General features: G+C 46.0%; 1 protein-coding gene across 1 annotated transcript; it reads left to right on the top strand.

The window, feature by feature from the left end:
* Positions 1 to 346: 346 nt before the first annotated feature.
* On the top strand, positions 347 to 22,242 carry LOC137536196 (interferon-induced protein with tetratricopeptide repeats 5-like). The gene is made up of 2 exons (XM_068258293.1): positions 347 to 425; positions 19,914 to 22,242. Exons 1-2 carry the CDS (start codon positions 421 to 423, stop codon positions 21,355 to 21,357), a joined length of 1,449 nt encoding a protein of 482 aa, XP_068114394.1. The 5' UTR covers positions 347 to 420; the 3' UTR covers positions 21,358 to 22,242.
* The last annotated feature ends 667 nt before the right edge of the window (positions 22,243 to 22,909 follow it).

The raw sequence follows: 22,909 nt of genomic DNA, 5'->3' as shown, positions 1-22,909 counted from the left end.
CAGCACCCTTCTATATAATAAAATGACCAATTCTCTACCCCTCACCTGTGTGTTTTACAGTATCCCCCCTAATAAGCCCCTTTTTTTGAACACTTTGCACCTCTGTATATAATAAAATGAGCAACCCCCCCCCCCCCCATGTTTTACTGTATCCCTCTTATGAATCTCTTTTATTTTAAACACACACACCTTCCCTGCCTGCTGATGATATAAATGTCACAGTGCTGTAATCATGTGTGGTGTGCTTGCTAGTTTCATTTTCTTTTCTCCAGTCTGTTGTGCTCCTAAGTTTCATTTCCTGATAAGCTCCTCCAGTCTGCCTGCTTTCACATACTATTGTGCAGAATAGACAGCTTGCCAGAGTGCTGCTGGGATAGACACAGTTCATTGTTGCAGTGCGGCTAATACCGAGCTTACAGAATGAGGTAAATATGCTGCTACATCCCGGCATGAAATGTGTTTTTTTTCCCTCTTGCTCTCTCTTCTGTCTCCGGTATCCCTCTATTCTGTCTTCTCTCTCTCCTCTATCTCTCATACAAGGCACTATGCAGCTATAAAATGCTTATCTATAAAAAGTTGTGGTCACACGTCAGTGTGATTAAAATGCTTTCTAGTGAAGCTCTGATGAATTGTACAATGTACTTGCATTACTGACTTCAGGTTTATAAGCAGTTAACAGCTAGTTTATCATCAGTATAGACATGTAGTAGAGAGAGGTGACTAGGCAGCAGTATTACAAAATCAGTAGAACATTAGTAATGCTAGTGTTTTATAGAACTGACCACCAGGGATAGTCAAAGAGATGAAAATCATTAGAGTGAAGGACAATTGAGTGCAATCTTATTGACATTTCAGTTATTCATGTGCCCTGCTGGTGCCTAGAAATGTCATTGGCTTTTACATTTATTTTGGGGTCTCCAGCAGTGCAGTACCTGGCTGTGCCCCTGGGCTGTCATGTGGACCAGTGTTTGTGGCCCTGTGTAATATGTCAGCTGCAGGAAGGAGAGTTAACCACAGTGTTAAACCTCCCTAAAGACCAGGCCATGTTTTGCTAAATTGGCCACTGCAGCTTTAAGGCATCGCTGCAGGGCCGCACCACTCAGCACACAAGTGATCCCCCCCCCTATTTTCTCCCCACCAACAGAGCTTTCTGCTGGTGGGGTCTGATCGCTCCCCCAATGTTTGTTTTTTTATATCAATATTTATCTTTCTAATAAAATGTGTCATTTTTTATTATTTTTTACCCATCCATCCCAAAGCCAAACAATCATAGCGACCGGTTGTCATAGGCTTCAGCCTATGAGAGCCGATTGCTCTCCTGTGTCGCTGGGGGACAGCTGTGTGACACGGCTGTCCCCAGTACATCACTGCTATAGATTGCAGTGCTGTACTATGCTAACAGTCTCCGAGTGGTGATCACCGCTGGGAGACTGAAGTCACATCCGGAGCTCCGCCTACCAAGCACAGATGCTCACACAACGGCGCACGCGATTTCCTGCCAAACCCAGCTCCAGAGCTTGACGCCAATTGGCGTTAGGCGGTCCTGGGGCTGCCACCGCGGTCACGCCCAATGGCGTGACACGGTCCTTAACCACTTGAGGACTACAGTGCTAAACCCCCCTAAAGACCAGGCCAGTTTTTGCTTAAAGGGGCACTATGGGGAATAATTGTAAAATTTAAAATATGTGCAAACCTAGACAAATAAGAAGTAAGTTTTTTTCCAGAGTAAAATGAGCCATAAATTACTTTTCTCCTATGATGCTGTCACTTACTTACAGTAGGTAGTAGAAATCTGACAGAAGCAACAGGTTATTTGTCTATGTTTGCACATATTTTACATTTTACAATTTTTCGGCATAGTGCTCATTTAATAGGCCACTGCAGCTTTAAGGCCAGGCCTGTCCCCAGTACAGCGCTGCTGCTGATCGCAGCACTGTACATGGTTATTAGACGGTTTCGCCGTCTAACAGTCTCCCAAATGGCGATCAACGCCCGGAGACTGAAGGCGGGGCGAAACTCTGCCCCTCAAGCAGGAGATTCGCGCGCAGCCTGCACGTGATCTCCTGCAGTAGCCGGACCTGATGCAAGTTGGCGTTAGGTGGTCCTGGGGCTGCCCCTGCGGCCACGCCCATTGGCACGGGGCAGTCGTTAGGTAGTTAAGAAGTTAATCACTTGAGGACCGTGGGCTTTACCCCCCTTAAGGACCAGGCACTTTTTTTCCATTCAGACCACTGCAGCTTTCACGGTTTATTGCTCGCTCATACAACCTACCACCTAAATGAATTTTGGCTCCTTTTCTTGTCACTAATAAAGCTTTCTTTTGATGCTATTTGATTGCTGCTGCGATTTTTACTTTTTATTATATTCATCAAAAAAGACATGCATTTTGTCAAAAAATTATTTTTTTTAACTTTCTGTGCTGGCATTTTTCAAATAAAGTAAAATTTCTGTATACATGCAGCACGAAAAATGTGGACAAACATGTTTTTGATAAAAAAAAACCCCATTCAGCCTATATTTATTGGTTTGGGTAAAAGTTATAGCGTTTACAAACTAAGGTGCAAAAAGTGAATTTTACCATTTTCCAGCATCTCTGACTTTTCTGACCACCTGACATGTTTCATGAGGGGCTAAAATTCCAGGATAGTATAAATACCCCCCCAAATGACCCCATTTTGGAAAGAAGACATCCCAAAGTATTCACTGAGAGGCATAGTGAGTTCATAGAAGATACTATTTTTTGTCACAAGTAAGCGGAAAATGACACTTTGTGACAAAAAAAAAAGTTTCCATTTCTGCTAACTTGCGACAAAAAAAAAAATGAACTCTGCCACGGACTCACCATGCCCCTCTCTGAATACCTTGAAGTGTCTACTTTCCAAAATGGGGTCATTTGTGGGGTGTGTTTACTGTCCTGACATTTTGGGGGGTGCTAAATTGTAAGCACCTCTGTAAAGCCTAAAGGTGCTCATTGGACTTTGGGCCCCTTAGCGCAGTTAGGCTGAAAAAAAGTACCACACATGTGGTACTGCCGTACTCAGGAGAAGTAGTATAATGTGTTTTGGGGTGTATTTTTACACATACCCATGCTGGGTGGGAGAAATATCTCTGTAAATGACAATTGTTTGATTTTTTTTACACACAATTGTCCATTTACAGAGATATTTCTCCCACTCAGCATGGGTATGTGTAAAAATACACCACAAAACACATTATACTACTTCTCCTGAGTACGGCGATACCACATGTGTGGCACTTTTTTGCACCCTAACTGCGCTAAGGGGCCCAAAGTCCAATGAGTACCTTTAGGATTTCACAGGTCATTTTTGTTTCAAGACTACTCCTCACGGTTTAGGGCCCCTAAAATGCCAGGGCAGTATAGGAACCCCACTAATGACCCCATTTTAGAAAGAAGACACCCCAAGGTATTCCGTTAGGAGTATGGCGAGTTCATAGAAGATTTTATTTTTTGTCGCAAGTTAGCGGCAATTGATTTTAATTGTTTTTTTTTCACAAAGTGTCATTTTCCGCTAATTTGTGACAAAAAATAAAATCTTCTATGAACTCACCATACTCCTAACGGAATACCTTTGGGTGTCTTCTTTCTAGAATGGGGTCATTTGTGGGGTTCCTATACTGCCCTGGCATTTTAGGGGCCCTAAACCGTGAGGAGTAGTCTTGAAACCAAATGTCGCAAAATGACCTGTGAAATCCTAAAGGTACTCATTGGACTTTGGGCCCCTTAGCGCAGTTAGGGTGCAAAAAAGTGCCACACATGTGGTATCGCCGTACTCAGGAGAAGTAGTATAATGTGTTTTGGGGTGTATTTTTACACATACCCATGCTGGGTGGGAGAAATATCTCTGTAAATGACAATTGTTTGATTTTTTTTACACACAATTGTCCATTTACAGAGAGATTTCTCCCACCCAGCATGGGTGTGTAAAAATACACCCCAAAACACATTATACTACTTTTCCTGAGTATGGCGGTACCACATCTGTGACACTTTTTTGCAGCCTAGGTGCGCTAAGGGGCCCAACGTCCTATTCACAGGTCATTTTGAGGCATTTGTTTTCTAGACTACTCCTCACAGTTTAGGGCCCCTAAAATGCCAGGGCAGTATAGGAACCCCACAAGTGACCCCATTTTAGAAAGAAGACACCCCAAGGTATTCCGTTAGGTGTATGGCGAGTTCATAGAAGATTTTATTTTTTGTCACAAGTTAGTGAAAAATGACACTTTGTGAAAAAAAAACAATAAAAATCAATTTCCGCTAACTTTTGACAAAAAATAAAATCTTCTATGAACTTGTCATACACCTAAGAGATTACCTTGGGGTGTCTTTTTTTTTCTAAAATGGGATCACTTGTGGGGTTCCTATACCGCCCTGGCATTTTACGGGCATTTTACGGGCCCAAAACCGTGAGTAGTCTGGAAACCAAATGTCTCAAAATGACTGTTCAGGGGTATAAGCATCTGCAAATTTTGATGACAGGGGGTCTATGAGGGGGCGAATTTTGTGGAACCGGTCATTAGCAGGGTGGCCTTTTAGATGACAGGTTGTATTGGGCCTGATCTGATGGATAGGAGTGCTAGGGGGGTGACAGGAGGTGATTGATGGGTGTCTCAGGGGGTGGTTAGAGGGGAAAATAGATGCAATCAATGCACTGGGGAGATGATCGGAAGGGGGTCTGAGGGGGATCTGAGGGTTTGGTGATCAGGAGCCCACACGGGGCAAATTAGGGCCTGATCTGATGGGTAGGTGTGGTAGGGGGTGACAGGAGGTGATTGATGGGTGTCTCAAGGTGTGATTAGAGGGGGGAATAGATGCAAGCAATGCACTGGCGAGGTGATCAGGGCTGGGGTCTGAGGGTGTGGGCGGGTTATTGAGTGCCCTAGGGGCAGATAGGGGTCTAATCTGATAGGTAGCAGTGACAGGGGGTGATTGATGGGTAATTAGTGGGTGTTTAGGGTAGAGAACAGATGTAAACACTGCACTTGGGAGATGATCTGACGTCGGATCTGCGGGCGATCTATTGGTGTGGGTGGGTGATCAGATTGCCCGCAAGGGGCAGGTTAGGGGCTGATTGATGGGTGGCAGTGACAGGGGGTGATTTCTGTGTGGCAGTGACAGGAGGTGATTGATGGGTGATTGACAGGTGATTGACAGGTGATCAGTGGGTTATTACAGGGAAGAACAGATGTAAATATTGCACTGGCGAATTGATAAGGGGGGGTCTGAGGGCAATCTGAGCGTGTAGGTGGGTGATTGGGTGCCCGCAAGGGGCAGATTAGGTTCTGATCTGATGGGTAACAGTGACAGGTGGTGATAGGGGGTGATTGATGGGTGATTGATGGGTAATTAGTGGGTGTTTAGGGTAGCGAACAGATGTAAACACTGCACTTGGGAGGTGATCTGACGTCGGATCTGCGGGCGATCTATTGGTGTGGGTGGGTGATCAGATTGCCCGCAAGGGGCAGGTTAGGTGCTGATTGATGAGTGGCAGTGACAGGGGGTAATTGATGGGTGGCAGTGACAATGGGTGATTGATGGGTGATTGACAGGTGATCAGTGGGTTATTACAGGGAAGAACAGATGTAAATATTGCACTGGCGAATTGATAAGGGGGGGTCTGAGGGCAATCTGAGCGTGTAGGCGGATGATTGGGTGCCCGCAAGGGGCAGATTAGGGTCTGATCTGATGGGTAACAGTGACAGGTGGTGATAGGGGGTGATTGATGGGTGATTGATGGGTAATTGTGAGAAAACGCGGAAAAGCCACCGCGAGTACTCAGAGTAAGGCGGCTGATTCCGCGTTCAACATGGCAGCTTGCGCGCATGGGCCTGCATCCACTAGCCTGAGGGAGCGCGGAGAAACCGCCGCATGCCCAGTGAACAAGGCGGCGGATTCCGCATCCGACGCGGATGTTTGTACGCATGGGCTTACCACTAGCAGTATGGCTGAACGCGGGGAAACTGCCACATGCTCTGACAGCGGTGCGGCTGGCCCCGCGTTCAAACTAACAGATGCATTACAACACATGTCTGGTGTGACTGGGACTGATAGTCCACACAGGTTCAGAAGGACGCGCGTGCGCGCTGAGAGGCAGAGCCTTTATGGCAGTCAGAAGGGTGTCAGCTGATCTAGCCGATCAGCTGACAATTCTATCAGGTTTCATTGGTCCAGCACTTAGGGTAGGCGCTGGAGAGCGCTGGTGTATATATACTGGGTGCTGGTCATTTCTCTGGTGTCTGGCGTTGCGATCACTACGTGGTAGCACTCAGACCTTGTCAGTATCTGTGATATTATCTGTGTTATTACCTAGACCAGTTCCTGGGTGTTGACGATCAAGGACCTCACACCTCAGTCTAGGGAAAACTGTATATTATCTGTGTTATTACCTAGACCAGTTCCAGGGTGTTGATGATCAAGGAGCTCACACCCAAGACTAGGCATTGTTGATTATTTGTTATGACCTTCTGATTTCCTGACTACTCTTCTGATCTCTGATTAGGTACTTCGCTATTTCTGATACTCTGTTGCCGAACTCTGCTTGTCTTAGGATTCCGCATCTATCTCTGTCCGTGATCTGTCTGTCTGTTGCCGACCCGGCTTGTCCGACCTTGAGAGCTATCTCCCCAGTCTAGAGATAGCTCACAGACCTGGGGGTGACACCCTTCCTTGGTGTCACTCACACTCTGTCCTTCCAACTCCTAGCCTGACCCCTCCCTTGGGAGAGTCTCAGGCTTACGGAAGGAACGTGTTACTGTGCAGTTCTCCTTACTGCTGTGCACCTGCTCCTCAGGTGCAGTCCTCAAAGTATTTCTGTTACACTAAACACTCTTATTACCCAGGTGTCCAGAGGTTAGAGATATATCTGATTATCGGTGATACTGCAGATCATCAATAATTGGGTATATATCTGTATTCTCGGTGATACTGCAGATCACCGGTAATCAGAACCTCTCTGTGTTACACCGATCGTTACAGAACGCCAGACCCAAAAATGCAAATGGACGCACACACCGACCGTCTGGGCGCACTTACCACTTCGGTGGATACCATCAACCAAGTTCTGGGTAATCACCGGGCGTTAATTGACGCTTTGTCCGGGTCTTTACAAACCCTCCAGACAGCTGTGGATGAAGTGCGATCTCCTCCTAGCACAGACATACGTATGCCTGTACCTGAAAAATTTTCTGGTCACAGATCTGATTTCCGAAATTTTAGGAGTAGAGTGTTATCATACTTTGAGTTGAGACCTAGATCTTCAGGAACTATGGCCCAAAGGGTCACATTTATTAAGACTTTGTTATCAGGCGATTCTCAGACCTGGGCATACAGTTTACCCACTGGAGACTTAGCCCTAACCTCTGTAGATGAATTTTTTAAAGCCATGGCAATAATTTACGACGATCCAGACATTGCCTCGACTTCTGAGCGGAAGCTCAAGTTGTTATGTCAAGGCAAGAGTCTGGTCGAGGAGTATGCTGCTGAATTCAGAAGGTGGTCAGTATCAGACAGGTAGGGCACCTTTGCCCTGTTAGATTGTTTCCTATCAGGGTTGTCAGATGAGGTCTCTGATCTTATGTTAAGTCAGTCTAAACCTAAGACCATTGATGAGGCCATTTCGTCGGCTATCAGGATCGACCGCAAGCTACGCTATCAGAGACAGACCCGAGGTAGAGACCATGTAAGGATGGTGTCCTACGCTGTGCCTCCTGTGACTCCACCTCCTCCGGTTTCACCTTCACCCGAACCAATGCAGATTGGTCGGTCAAAGTTGTCTCAAGTGGAACGGAGACGCAGGATCTCAGAGCAGTTATGTCTTTATTGTGCAGAGGGGGGTCATAGAGTACAGAATTGCCCTAAGAAATCGGGAAACGCTACTGCCTAGGAGTAGTTGGGGGGAATACCCTAGGCGTACAACTTTTACCCCTAGATGATAAAAGGTTGCTTCTTCCTTGTACGATTACATGGGAAGATAAATCTGAAGTCACTGAGGCCTTCGTTGATTCGGGCTCAGCGGCTAATTTTATGGATTACGAATTTGCTAAGAAATTGGGTATTCCGCTCACCCCGGTAACACCACCTATCCAAGTTACGGCAGTGGATCATTCCCCCCTGCAACGTAACCGCCCTCTGTCTCAGACACCAGAGGTGGGAGTCACCATAGGGGTGCTGCATAGGGAGAAGTTGTTTTTTTTTGTGTTACACATGACAACCTCCACTATCATCCTTGACATGCCTTGGTTACACCTTCACTCCCCTCAGATTAATTGGGCCACTGGTCAGCTAACAAGCTGGTCAGCCCATTGCTTTCATCATTGTTTAGTGAGGGTAACCTTGGGTCAGACCAGGATTCATGTGGAGGGAGTACCGGAACAATATTTTGAATTTTCTGATGTGTTTTGTCCCAAAGCTGCAGAGAAACTACCTCCACATCGCCCTTTCGATTGCCCCATCGATCTCCGATCTGGCTGTATGCCCCCTAGAGGTCATCTCTACAATTTGTCTGGGCCAGAAAAAGTGGCCATGCGAGAGTACATCCGTGAAAACTTGGCTATGGGTTTCATTCGCCCTTCCTGGTCGCCTGCCGGAGCTGGTTTCTTTTTTGTAAAGAAAAAAGACGGAGGCCTTTGGCCATGCATTGATTACCGGGGCCTGAATAAAATCACAGTAAAAAAATCGCTATCCATTGCCTTTGATAGACGATTTATTCACTCAGGTCACCAATGCTAAGATTTTCTTGAAATTGGATTTGCGGGGTGCATACAACCTGGTGCGGATCAGAGAGGGCGATGAGTGGAAGACGGCCTTTAACACACCCGATGGGCATTATGAGTACCTGGTGATGCCCCTCGGGTTGTGTAACGCCCCGGCCGTCTTTCAGGAACTCATTAATGAAGTATTCAGGGAGGTGTTGGGTAAATTTTGTTCTGGTATATCTGGATGATATACTAATCTTCTCAGATAACCTCTCTGAGCACAGGGCTCATGTCAAATTTGTGCTGCACAAGTTAAGACAGAACATGCTTTATGCTAAATTGGAGAAATGCATTTTTGAGGTAACATCTGTCACTTTTCTGGGGTACATAATTTCCACCTCGGGCCTTTCTATGGATCCTGCCAAAGTCTCTGCTGTCCTGGAATGGCCTCAGCCAGTGGGACTGAAATCTCTCCAGAGATTTTTAGGATTCGCTAATTACTATAGAAGGTTCATAAAGGAGTACTCCACAGTCATAGCACCCCTCACCAGTCTTACTAAGAAAGGGGCAGATACCAACCACTGGTCACCCGAAGCTCTGGCTGCTTTCTCCACTTTAAAAGAATTGTTTTGCTCTGCACCCATTTTGAGACACGTCGACACCTCTTATCCCTTTATTGTGGAGGTGGACGCCTCGGAGGTCGGGGTAGGGGCTGTGCTGTCTCCGCGTTCTGGGTTGCAGGCAAGATTACACCCGTGTGTCTATTTCTCTCGTAGGTTTTCACCAGCAGAGAAAAACTACATTATAGGCAACAGGGAGCTCCTAGCCATTAAATTGGCCTTCGAAGAATGGCGTCATTGGCTAGAAGGAGCAGAACATACGATTACCGTTTACACTGATCACAAAAATTTGGAATACATTGAGGGGGCTAAGAGATTGAGTCCCCGTCAGGCTCGGTGGTCACTGTTTTTCTCGAGATTTAGATTTGTAATTACGTACACTCCGGGTAGTAAAAACATTAAAGATGGATGCTTTGTCCCGATGCTTTGATCCAGAGACAGCACAGCCCTCAGACCCAGAGACTATTATCCCACAGAGAGTAGTGTTGGCAGCCACAGAGACCTGAAAAAACTGGATGGAGACTTTAAGTCCCTTCCAGCAGGATGTCCCTGAAGGAAAGCCCGAAGGGGTGATGTTTGTACCACTGCCATTTCGTCTCCAGATATTGCAGATGTTCCACTCCCACAAAAATGCTGGACATCCTGGGGCCACCAGAACACAGGACCTTGTTGCTAGGTGTGCTTGGTGGTCTTTATTGGCAACTGACTGCAAGGAGTATGTAAGAGAGTGTGCAGTATGTGCAAAAAGCAAACCCTCCCGTCTGGCACCTGTGGGAACGTTGCAGCCTTTGCCCACCCCAAGTGAACCATGGACCCATTTGTCCATGGATTTTGTGGGTGAGCTTCCAAGGTCTGAGGGCATGTTGGTCATTTGGGTGGTAGTCGACCGTTTCAGTAAAATGGCCCATTTTGTGCCCCTGAAAGGACTCCCCTCGGCCCAGGAGTTGGCCGATCTTTTCATCATCCACATTTTCCGGCTACATGGCATTCCGGAAAATGTTGTGTCAGATCGGGGAGTCCAATTTGTTTCTAAATTTTGGAGGGCATTTTGTCATCAAATGGGCATGGAACTGTCATTTTCGTCGGGCTACCACCCACAGACCAATGGTCAGGCTGAGAGAATTAATCAGTCGTTGGAACAGTTTCTAAGGTGTTATGTTGCGGATGCGCAAAATGATTGGGTCAAGTTCTTGCCGTTTGCAGAATTTGCGCACAATAATTTGAAAAGCTCTTCCTCTGGATTTTCTCCGTTTCAGGTAGTAACTGGAGAGTTGCCTAAGTTCTCCCCACTGCCAGTAGCTTCCACTCCGTTTCCAGCTTTGGAGGCTTGGCAAAAATCATTTAAGAACATTTGGAGGATCGTGAAAAATAATTTGGAGAAGGCTTATCAAAGTCAGAAAGGTCAAGTTGACAAGAAACACTCCTTAGAGTGGATGTTCCGGCCAGGAGACTTGGTCTGGGTGTCCACACGTCATTTGACCCTGAAACAGCCCTCGCCCAAGTTAGGACCCAGATTTGTGGGCCCTTTTCCAGTGACCAGGAAGATCACCAATGTTACTTATGCCATTGATCTCCCTGCCAGCATGCGTGGTGTAAGATCATTTCATGTGTCCCTGCTTAACCTCCTTGGCGGTAACCCCGTGTCTGACACGGGGTAAGCCGCCGGAGGGTGCCACTCAGGCCCTGCTGGGCCGATTTACATAATTTTTTTTTTTGCTGGACGCAGCTAGCACTTTGCTAGCTGCGCCAGCACCCCGATCGCCGCCGCCGCGTGCCCGATCGCCGCTATCCGGTGCGGCGCACGCCCCCCCCCCCCCCAGACCCCTGCGCTGCCTGGCCAATCACTGCCAATGACGTCCCGATGTCGCTGACGTCGGTGACATCATTCCGCCCTGTCGCCATGGCGACGGGGGAAGCCCTCCAGGAAATCCCGTTCTTTGAACGGGATTTCCTGATCGCCTATCGCCAGAGGCGATCGGCGGGGCTGGGGGGATGCCGCTGAGCAGCGGCTATCATGTAGTGAGCCCTGGGCTCGCTACATGATTTTAAAAAAAATGTAAAAAAAAACTGCTGCGCTATTTTTCATACCGCCAAGGGGGTTAAGCCAGCAGTTCATGTAGGTTCCACTGAGTGTCGCATGCATGCGGATAAATTAAGGAGGGAGTTCCACGCATTGTATCCTGAGAAACCGGGTAGCAGCTGTCCGGAGTCCACTCCTCAGGGGGGGTGGTACTGTGAGAAAACGCGGAAAAGCCGCCGCGAGTACTCAGAGTAAGGCGGCTGATTCCGCGTTCAACATGGCAGCTTGCGCGCATTGGCCTGCATCCACTAGCCTGACGGAGCGTGGAGAAACCGCCGCATGCCCAGTGAACAAGGTGGCGGATTCTGCGTCCGACGTGGCGGTTTGCACGCATGGGCTTACCACTAGCAGTATGGCTGAACGCGGGGTAACCGCCGCATGCTCTGACAGCGGTGCGGCTGGCCCCGCGTTCAAACCAACAGATGCATTACAACACATGTCTGGTGTGGCTGGGACTGATAGTCCACACAGGTTCAAAAGGACGCGCGCGCGCGCTGAGAGGCAGAGCCTTTATGGCAGTCAGAAGGGTGTCAGCTGATCTAGCCGATCAGCTGACAATTCTATCAGGTTTCATTGGTCCAGCACTTAAGGGAGGCGCTGGTGTATATATACTGGGTGCTGGTCATTTCTCTGGTGTCTGGCGTTGCGATCACTACGTGGTAGCACTCAGACCTTGTCAGTATCTGTGATATTATCTGTGTTATTATCTAGACCAGTTCCTGGGTGTTGACGATCAAGGACCTCACACCTCAGTCTAGGGAAAACTGTATATTATCTGTGTTATTACCTAGACCAGTTCCAGGGTGTTGATGATCAAGGAGCTCACACCCAAGACTAGGCATTGTTGATTATTTGTTATGACCTTCTGCTTTCCTGACTACTCTTCCTGACTACTCTTCTGATCTCTGATTAGGTACTTCGCTATTTCTGATACTCTGTTGCCGAACTCTGCTTGTCTTAGGATTCCGCATCTGTCTCTTGTCTCTGTCCCTGATCTGTCTGTCTGTTGCCGACCCGGTTTGTCCGACCTTGAGCGCTATCTCCCCAGTCTAGAGATAGCTCACAGACCTGGGGGTGACACCCTTCCTTGGTGTCACTCACACTCTGTCCTTCCAACTCCTAACCTGACCCCTGCCTCGGGAGAGTCCCAGGCTTACGGAAGGAACGTGTTACTGTGCAGTTCTCCTTACTGCTGTGCACCTGCTCCTCAGGTGCAGTCCTCAAAGTATTTCTGTTACACCAAACACTCTTATTACCCAGGTGTCCAGAAGTTAGAGATATATCTGATTATCGGTGATACTGCAGATCATCAATAATCGGGTATATATCTGTATTCTCTGTGATACTGCAGATCACCAGTAATCAGACCCTCTCTGTGTTACACCGATCGTTACAGTAATTAGTGGGTGTTTAGGGTAGAGAACAGATGTAAACACGGCGATCTATTGGTGTGGGTGGGTGATCAGATTGCCCGCAAGGGGCAGGTTAGGGGCTGATTGATGGGTGGCAGTGACAGGGGGTGATTGACGGGTGATTGACAGGTGATCAGTGGGTTATTACAGGGAAGAACAGATGTACATATTACACTGGTGAATTGATAAGGGGGGGTCTGAGGGCAATCTGAGCGTGTAGGCGGGTGATTGGGTGCCCGCAAGGGGCAGATTAGGGTCTGATCTGATGGGTAACAGTGACAGGTGGTGATAGGGGGTGATTGATGGATGATTGATGGGTAATTAGTGGGTGTTTAGGGTAGAGAATAGATGTAAACACTGCACTTGGGAGGTGATCTGACGTCGGATCTGCGGGCAATCTATTGGTATGGGTGGGTGATCAGATTGCCCGCAAGGGGCAGGTTAGGGGCTGATTGATGGGTGGCAGTGACAGGCGGTGCTTGATGGGTGATTGATGGGTGATTGACAGGTGATTGATAGGTGATTGACAGGTGATTGACAGGTGATCAGGGGGATAGATGAGTACAGTACACAGGGGGGGTGTCTGGGGAGAATCTGAGGGGTGGGGGGTGATCAGGAGGGAGCAGGGGGCAGTTTAGGGAATAAAAAAAAATAGCGTTGACAGATTGTGACAGAGAGTGACTGATGGGTGATTAGGGGGGTGATTGGGTGCAAACAGTGGTCTGGGTAGTGGGCAGGGGAGGGGTCTGAGGGGTGCTGTGGGTGATCAGGGGGCGGGGGGGGGGGGGGTCAGTGTGCTTGGGTGCAGACTAGGGTGGCTGCAGCCTGCCCTGGTGGTCCCTCGGACACTGGGACCACCAGGGCAGGAGGCAGCCTGTATAATACACTTTGTATACATTACAAAGTGTATTATACACTTTGTATGCGGCGATCCGGGTGCTAGTAACCTGACGGTGTTTCCGAACGGCAGGCGGGTTACAGCGCGAGGTGGGCGGAGCCAGTCTCCGGCGGCCGATCGCGTCACGAATGACGCGATCGCACCGCCCATGCCCCTACAAGGACCGCCGCCTTTGGGCATGAGCTGGTCCTTGCGGGGTCCACTTTCCGGCCGCCTCTGTGCGTTAGGCGGTCGGGAAGTGGTTAAAGTTAGTGGCGTACCTAGGGAATTTGACACCCAGTGCTGATTATTTACAGACACCCCCCCCCACCCAATAAAAAAACAACCACAATTTTTGATGAGAGCATTGACGTGTTGGTGTGCCGAGTGTGTTGCTGCAAATTTGGGGGGATTTTTGGGGAAAGGGAGTCATCAAGATGTGGATGGAGCTAACTATTATGAAACTCTGTATTCTAAACAGTGCTGCAGAAGATGTCAGTGCTATATAAATACACAATAATAATATGGTAGGACATTAGACTATGACTATGGTATGATTAGATTGTGAGCTCCTCTAAGGACAGTCAGAAAAGGGGACATACAGAAGAGGGGGGTGCATGGGGGGTAAAGAGGTAGAGACAGGAGAAATGACAGGAAGACCTCTCACCAGGACTGCAGATAGCACTAGTGCTGTTTGGCAAAGAAATGCTGTTAAATGAAGCTACTGAAATCGGAAAAGAGGAAAGGGTCATGGGGAAGACAACAGGGTGGGAGGGGAAGCTGGGAAAAGAGATTAGATTACCTGCAATTAAACTAATCTAAATTGCCTGGAGCTTGCTTCTCTGCTCACTACAGAAGTCGACTGTCAGCACCTGTATCACTGGCTTTTGCAACACCAGACTGCCCTGCATTACTGATTAATTACTCTGATCAGGATAAATAATCAATAGTCCAGGGCACTCTGGTATTACAGCAACCAGTGCACATGGCTACTAATGTCAGCCAACTTCGGAAGCACTAAACACATTCTGCCACCTCTCCCTGCTAATGTCCCAGCTGCAGCACAGCAGCAACACAATGGAGCAGTCAGAGAGGATGGCGAGGGAGGCCACACACCTCATGGGACTGGAGGAAGCCCCATGTAGGTATAAATACCCCCATAATAGTCATCTTGGCCAGGTAAATATCGGCAGCGGCGAGCGGGGGGGGGGGGGACACACACAGAGCCGTAGGACTTGGAGGGAGAGTGTAGCTAGCCTAGTACTAGCTACACTAAAAAATAACCTTTTTTTCTTTTTAAAAAGCCACCCATGGCCGCAATAATTGTAACGTCAGGGTGGTTAAGTAGCTGCAGGTGCCTCTGACTAAAGTGAGGTCTTGTCAAGTTGTCAGTGGAATGCAGAGAGCAGTGCGACACACTCATCAAGACTCTGCATAGGGAAGGAGGGAGGGAGGCGCTCGGAGAGGGGAGTGAGCTGCCCTTCCATCATCAGGTGCCTATAGGCACGTGCCTACAGTGCCTTATGGTAAATCCAGCCCTGGCTGTGTCCATGAAGTGGTGGTAATCAGGCTGTTGGTAAAAGCAATCACATTTAAACAATGGATAGCTCAGATGTCCTTAGATATCTTTAACAATTAACATTATTGAACACACTATTAACATCATTTAACACAAGGAAATTATTATATAATTTACCTTATTTATACGTTCATATAACCATTGGATGTATGGCAGTAGTGAGTATGTCTGCCTTAAAGATAATCTAAAATGAAAATAAACTTAACGAATTGTATGTGTAGTACAGTCAAGAAAAAGAACATTAGTAGCAGAGAAACCAGTCTCATATTGTTTCCAGTGCAGGAAGAGTTAAGAAACTTCACGTTTTATCCATGCGAAAGAGCATTTTTTAACTCTCCGACCAAGAGCCTGATTTACTATAAGGCACTGTAGGCATGTGCCTACAGGCGCTTGATGATGTAGAGGCGGCTCCCTCATTCCCTATTTAGACTACTGATTAGAGCATAAATAGAGGTTACTCACCCACCTCTAAGCATTCTACTGATGAGATCTGCCTTCAGTTAGGGGCGGGATCAGTTGAAAAGGGCGCCTGGGCTGCCTGTATGAAAAGGGTGCCTCCATAGACATCAATGTTATTTTTGCAAATATCGGCTACAAGGTGGAGAAAAGGGCGCCCAAGTTTTATATAGGCTACAAGCAGGCGCCCTTTGGTAGCCCATATTTTTTATTAAGCTACAAGGTATTCGGCTACAGTAGGATGCCCCTTTGTAGCCCATAATTTTTATTCGGCTACAAGGTTTTAGTTTACAAAACGGTGCCCCTTTGAAGCCCATATTTTTCGGCGACAAGGTTTTCGGCTACAGTAGGGCGCTCCTTTGTAGCCTATATTTTTTATTCGGCTACAAGGTTTTTGGCTACAAAAGGGCGCCCTACTGTAGCCCATATTTTTTATTCGGCTGCAAGGTTTTCGGCTACAAGGTTTTTGATTCTGCTACAAAAGGGCACCCTTTTAAAGCCGAGATTTCTGATTCGGGGGTCGGGGAGGGAGGGGTACTTGGTAAGATTGGGAATCACAAGCGGGGGGGGGGGTCTTAGGGTTAGGCACCACTAGGGGAGTCTTAGGGTTAGGCACCACCTGGGGGGTCTTAGGGTTAGGCACCACTAGGGGAGTCTTAGGGTTAGGCACCACCTGGGGGGTCTTCGGGTTAGGCACCACCAGGGGAGTCTTAGGGTTGGGCACCACCAGGGGAGTCTTAGGGTTAGGCACCGCCTGGGGGTCTTAGGGTTAGGCCCAACTAGAGTTGAGCTGAAATTTTCGTAATTTCGCATTACTATAATTACGCATGCGAAATTTGCGATTACGATGCGAAATTAGCGTAGCGAAATTGCCATTAAAATCGTAATTGAAAATACCGTAAGCGTAATTTTCAACGCGAAATTTCGCGTTTCGTTCATGCCGTAATTTCGCATTAAACGCTACCGTAATTTCGCGTTAAACCGTAACGCTCCGTATAATATAAAAAAGCCGCCGACTTTAAGGGTTAATAGCAAAGCCCCCTTAAATGCTAAGAGCCTCAAATTTGGAGAATATATTAAGGAGATCAGGAGGAATAAGAGGAAAAAATTTTTTTTCAAAAAGACCTTATAGTTTTTGAGAAAATCGATGTTAAAGTTTCAAAGTAAAAATGTATACATTTAAAAACCCGCCGACTTTAACGGTTAATAGCAAAGCCTGCTTAAAGTTTAGGAACACCAAATTCCTAGGGTATATTAAGGAGATCAGTGGGAATAAGAGGAAAAAATTTTTTTTCAAAAAGACCTTACAGTTTTTGAGAAAATCGATTTTTAAGTTTCAAGGGCAAAAATGTCTTTTAAATGCGGAAAATGTCCGTTTTTTTGCACAGGTAACAATATTGTATTATTTTCATAGATTCCCCCAAGTGGGAAGAGTTTTACTTACTTCGTTCTGAGTGTGGGAAATATAAAAAATAAACGACGTGGGGTCCCCCCTCCCAGACCTCTTTAACCCCTTGTCCCCCATGCAGGCTGGGATAGCCAGAATGCGGAGCACCGGCCGCGTGGGGCTCCGCACCCTGACTATACCAGCCCGCATGGTCCATGGATTGGGGGGTCTCGGAAGGGGAGGGGCAGCCAAGCTTTCCCCTCCCCTCCGAGCCCTTGTCCAATCCAAGGACAAGGGGCTCTTCTCCACCTCCGATGGGCGGTGGAGGTGGAGGCCGCGATTTCCTGGGTGGGGGGTTCATGGTGGAATCTGGGAGTCCCCTTTAAAAAGGGGTCCCCCAGATTCCCACCCCCCCCTCCCAGGAGAAATGAGTATAGAGGTACTTGTACCCCTTACCCATTTCTTTTAAGAGTTAAAAGTAAATAAACACACAAACACATAGAAAAACTTTTTTAATTGAACAAAAAACATAACCACGAAAAAAGTCCTTTAATATTCTTAATTAACCATTAATACTTACCTGTCCCTTTAAATAAATGATCCCACGCAATATCCTCGGAAATGTTCTATCAGTTACAATGTAACAAAGTTATTACAATGTAACAACTTTGTTACATTGTAACTACGCCGCACCTGACATCACTCGCCGCTCACCCGCCGCATACACTTACGCATCCTTGCAGGACGCTAAGTCCCCGCCGGCTCCCGCTGTCCACCCCGCCCACATCTGTCACCCACATGTCACCCACATGTGGGTGACATGTGGGTGACATGTGGGAGAGGCGGGGAGGGCAGCGGAGCCGGCGGGGACTTAGCGTCCTGCACGGACCCGACAGAGCTCTGAGCTATAGCTCAGAGCTCTGAGAAGCATCTTTGTATTTGGGCTCCAAGGAGCCCCATTGGTCCTTAGCAGACCAATGGGGTTCCTTCAAATCAGAAGGAACCCCATTGGTCTGCTAAGGACCAATGGGGCTCCTTGGAGCCCAAATACAAAGATGCTTTCGAGAGCTCTGAGCTATAGCTCAGAGCTCTGTCGGGTCCGTGCGGCGGGTGAGCGGCGAGTGACGTCGGGTGTGGCGTAGTTACAATGTAACAAAGTTGTTACATTGTAATAACTTTGTTACATTGTAACTGATAGAACATTTCCGAGGATATTGCGTGGGATCATTTATTTAAAGGGACAGGTAAGTATTAATGGTTAATTAAGAATATTAAAGGACTTTTTTCGTGGTTATGTTTTTTGTTCAATTAAAATACTTTTTCTATGTGTTTGTGTGTTTATTTACTTTTAACTCTTAAAGGAAATGGGTAAGGGGTACAAGTACCTCTATACTCATTTCTCCTGGGAGGGGGGGTGGGCATCTGGGGGACCCCTTTTTAAAGGGGACTCCCAGATTCCACCATGAACCCCCCACCCAGGAAATCGCGGCCTCCACCTCCACCGCCCATCGGAGGTGGAGAAGAGCCCCTTGTCCTTGGATTGGACAAGGGCTCGGAGGGGGAGGGGAAAGCTTGGCTGCCCCTCCCCTTCCGAGACCCCCCAATCCATGGACCATGCGGGCTGGTATAGTCAGGGTGCGGAGCCCCACGCGGCCGGTGCTCCGCATTCTGGCTATCCCAGCCTGCATGGGGGACAAGGGGTTAAAGAGGTCTGGGAGGGGGGACCCCACGTCGTTTTTTTTTTATATTTCCCACACTCAGAACGAAGTAAGTAAAACTCTTCCCACTTGGGGGAATCTATGAAAATAATACACTATTGTTACCTGTGCAAAAAAAACTGACATTTTCCGCATTTAAAAGACATTTTTGCCCTTGAAACTTAAAAATCGATTTTCTCAAAAACTATAAGGTCTTTTTAAAAAAAAAATTTTTCCTCTTACTCCCACTGATCCCCTTAATATACCCTAGGAATTTGGTGTTCCTAAACTTTAAGCAGGCTTTGCTATTAACCGTTAAAGTCGGCGGGTTTTTAAATGTATACATTTTTACTTTGAAACTTTAACATCGATTTTCTCAAAAACTATAAGGTCTTTTTGAAAAAAAATTGTTTCCTCTTATTCCTCCTGATCTCCTTAATATATTCTCCAAATTTGAGGCTCTTAGCATTTAAGGGGGCTTTGCTATTAACCCTTAAATTCGGCGGCTTTTTTATATTATACGGAGCGTTACGGTTTAACGCGAAATTACGGTAGCGTTTAATGCGAAATTACGGCATGAACAAATAACCATTGTAATGCGAAAATTACGCTTACGTGAAATTTCGCGAAATCCTTCTTCATTACGATTATGTACTTACGGCCATAATCGTAATTACACTAATTACGCGAAATTTCGCGAAATCGTAATTAGGTCATTACGCTCATCTCTAGGCCCAACCTGGGGGGTCTTAGGGTTAGGCACCACCAGGAGGAGGGGGTAGGATTAAGGGAGGGTTCTGTGTGAGAGTAGGGAGAAGTTAGGTCATAGTAATCACAGGGGCTGTCTTAGGGTTAGGCACCACCAGTAAGGTTTTAGGGTTAGGCACCACCAGGGAGGGGTTAGGGTTAGGCACCTATAGGCAACTATATACCTGAGAATAAAAACATGAGACTCTTTTCTTTGCTGCTTATGTTCTATTAATTATCCGTACTACACATACAATTCATTATATCATACGTTTTTTTCACTTCAGTGTCACTTTAAGGACTGTATTTCTACTTACTATATAAATAATTATGTTTTCTATTACAGTGGCCCTTCCAAAGCTGCTTTGAAGTCCCGTTTGCTGCAGTTAAAATGCCATTTTACATGGCAACTTCTAGAAAAGGATGCTGATGCCGATGAAATTAAGGAAAGACTGGACTACCAGCTCAAATATTTGGACACCAAGAACAAGTATATGGTGTATAATCTCCGGGCGTACATTATGCACTTGAAAGGTGATTACACAGAAGCCATTCACAATTTAAAGAGTGCAGAGGAGAAAATTCAAGAAAGTAACTCAGATGGAATAGACAAAAGATATCTGGTGACTTTTGGAAACTATGCCTGGGTATACTACCACATGAAACAATACGAAGATGCTCAGAAATACATAGACAAGATAGACCACATTTATGAAGAGCTCAAGTGTTCTCCATGCCGTACTGAAAACATTGCAGAGATTTATGCTGAACAAGGGTGGTCATTGATGAAATTTTGTAGTAAGTATTATGAGAAAGCCAGAGAATGTTTTGCAAAGGCTCTAGAGCTAGACCCAGAAGAACCTGAGTGGCATTCTGGCCATGCCACAGCAGTTTACCGCATAGAAGGTTGGAATAATGTGAAATGCCCTGCTTCTGAATGCAAATCACTAGAGTTACTGCAGCATGCTGTAGAAGTTAATTCAAAAGATGCTGTGTTGAAGGCACTTCTTGCCTTGAAGTTGCAGGACTTACAAAGAGTAGAGGAAGGAAGACAATACATAGAAAAAGCTTTACAACAAGCCCCAGATTCTCCCTATCTTCTACGGTATGTGGCCAAGTTTTACAGAAGAGCTGGGATGGTAGATGAAGCATTGTCCGTCTTGCAAGATGCTGTAGCCCTTATGCCAACCTCTGGCTTTCTGCACCACCAAATAGGATTGTGTTACAGACAGAAAATGATTGATGCAAAGAAAAACCTTCGAAGCCGAGACCCAAACACTGAAGAAATTGATGAATTCATCAACAAGGCAATTTTTCACTTTGAGAAGGTGTTGGAACACAAGAAAACATTTGTGTTTGCGCACACAGACCTGGCTAACATGTACTGTGAGGCAAAGGAGTACCAGAAGGCAGATGACACATTTAAAAAAGTTCTCAAATTCCCTAATCTTACAAATGAAGAGAAGCAGCAGGTCCACCAGAATTATGGCCGCTTCCAAGAGTATTACATGAAATCCCAAGCCAAAGCTATAGAGCATTACAAAGAGTGCTTCCAGATACCAGACTCAAATAAACACAGGGACTTCAGCGAGAAAGCATTGAAAAGACTGGCCGAGAGAAAGATAAAGGATTATCCTCCTCACGCTTCTGGGTTTGGTTTGCTTGGCTTTGTCTATAAGAATAATGGCAAAATAGCACTTGCAATTGAATGTTATGAACAAGCTTTAAAATATGATCCAGACAGTGAAGAATATCTCAGTGAGCTGTGTGACTTGAAGCTGAAAATATGAACAACACATTCAATAAAAAAAAGGATAGGACAATTTTATGACCATATTTATAAGAATTTATAGGAGCTAATTTACTAGAACTGGGAGAACTCAAGTTCTCCAATAAACATGAACTGGGTCTTTTAAAAGGTGTTTGCTGTAAGTTGGCTAATGTTTACCGCTCTTACCTGTGTCATAACATGGTGGGGATGCTAAAATGTTAGTGAATAAGTAGATGAACCGTTTAATCAAAATAAATATTTGCTGTGGGTGCTGCATGAGACGGCAATAGTACAAACTATAATTTACCAGCCTTTCAGTAATCCTCACTAGGGTCTGATATGATGCAGGTGATAGCTGCAGTCATATGTCACCATATAGCAGAAAAGCCACGTCTGGGTCTCTGGATCACTTATATTGTTTAGTGCTCTCTGATAATCACTAGCTTCAGTAAGGGTGAATTTCCATTAAGTTTGTTTGTGTGTGTATTTCTGCACCTGAACAGACATGAAATATATCAGTGAGCTATGTGACTTGAAGCTGAAAATATGAACAACACATTCAATAAAAAAGGACAAGGACGATTCATGATGTTATTCATAAGAATTGATACAAGTCAATTTACTAGAAATGGTAGAAACTGAATTCTCCAATAAACATAAACTGCATCTTTTAAAAAGTGTTCGCTGTAAGTTGGCTAATGTCTACAGCTCTCATCTGTGTCATATCAGAACAGAGTGAGATGCTAGTGAATTAGTTAGTAGAATTTTGGTGAATTAGTGGTTGTGCTTTTACTGTCATGTGCAGAAGCACATGCAAGAACAACATTTTCTTGTTGAAGGGGCACTATGGCAAATATTATGCTGTTCAATTATCTCCAACATCAGTAATTTTCTCAATGCAGCTTGTGTTAAAAAAAAATAGCTCCTAACACCAAATCTGCTTTTGTACACTGCTTATATCAGCTCTTTCTGAAGGGGTAATGATGGGGGCTGACTGTTATCTGCTCTCTTCTAACTGCTATTAGCCTTCTGTGTCTCTGGCTTGTCACAGCGACAAAGTAACTAAATAAACATGTTCTATTCCATCCAGCTTCCTGCCAACAGTGGTTTGTCAGTAGTTTGTCATAATATTTAGAGCCTATTTAGTTACATGTGAGAAGTCTGCAGTGTGTGTGCCAGTAATAAATCTGCTGTGTCATAAACACAGAAGGCTGATAGCAGTTCCTCGTCACAACCATCATCAGGAAGAGCTGATGTAAATGTTGCAGGTCAGCTGTGTACAAAAGCAGATTTGGTGTTAGGAGCTATTTTTTTTAACACAAGCTCTATGAAGAAAATAATGTTGTCCCTATTAAACAACTGATGTCCTCTCACTTCTTAAAGCTTAGTATGAGTAAAATAGAACGTATTATTTTTTTATTGTCTCTGTCCACATCTCTGATATAACAATAAATGTTAATAACACTCCCATACCTTCAGTTCTCAGAGCATGGTGCCTAGAGGTAATATTTGACTATTCTCTCTCTTTTATTCCTCACATTCACTCCCTAACCAGCTTCTGTCTTCTCCAA

The sequence above is a fragment of the Hyperolius riggenbachi genome, chromosome 10 (genome assembly GCF_040937935.1).
Source record: "Hyperolius riggenbachi isolate aHypRig1 chromosome 10, aHypRig1.pri, whole genome shotgun sequence".
In the NCBI taxonomy this organism is placed as follows: Eukaryota; Metazoa; Chordata; class Amphibia; order Anura; family Hyperoliidae; genus Hyperolius; species Hyperolius riggenbachi.
This window is presented reverse-complemented; position numbering and strand designations above follow the sequence as displayed.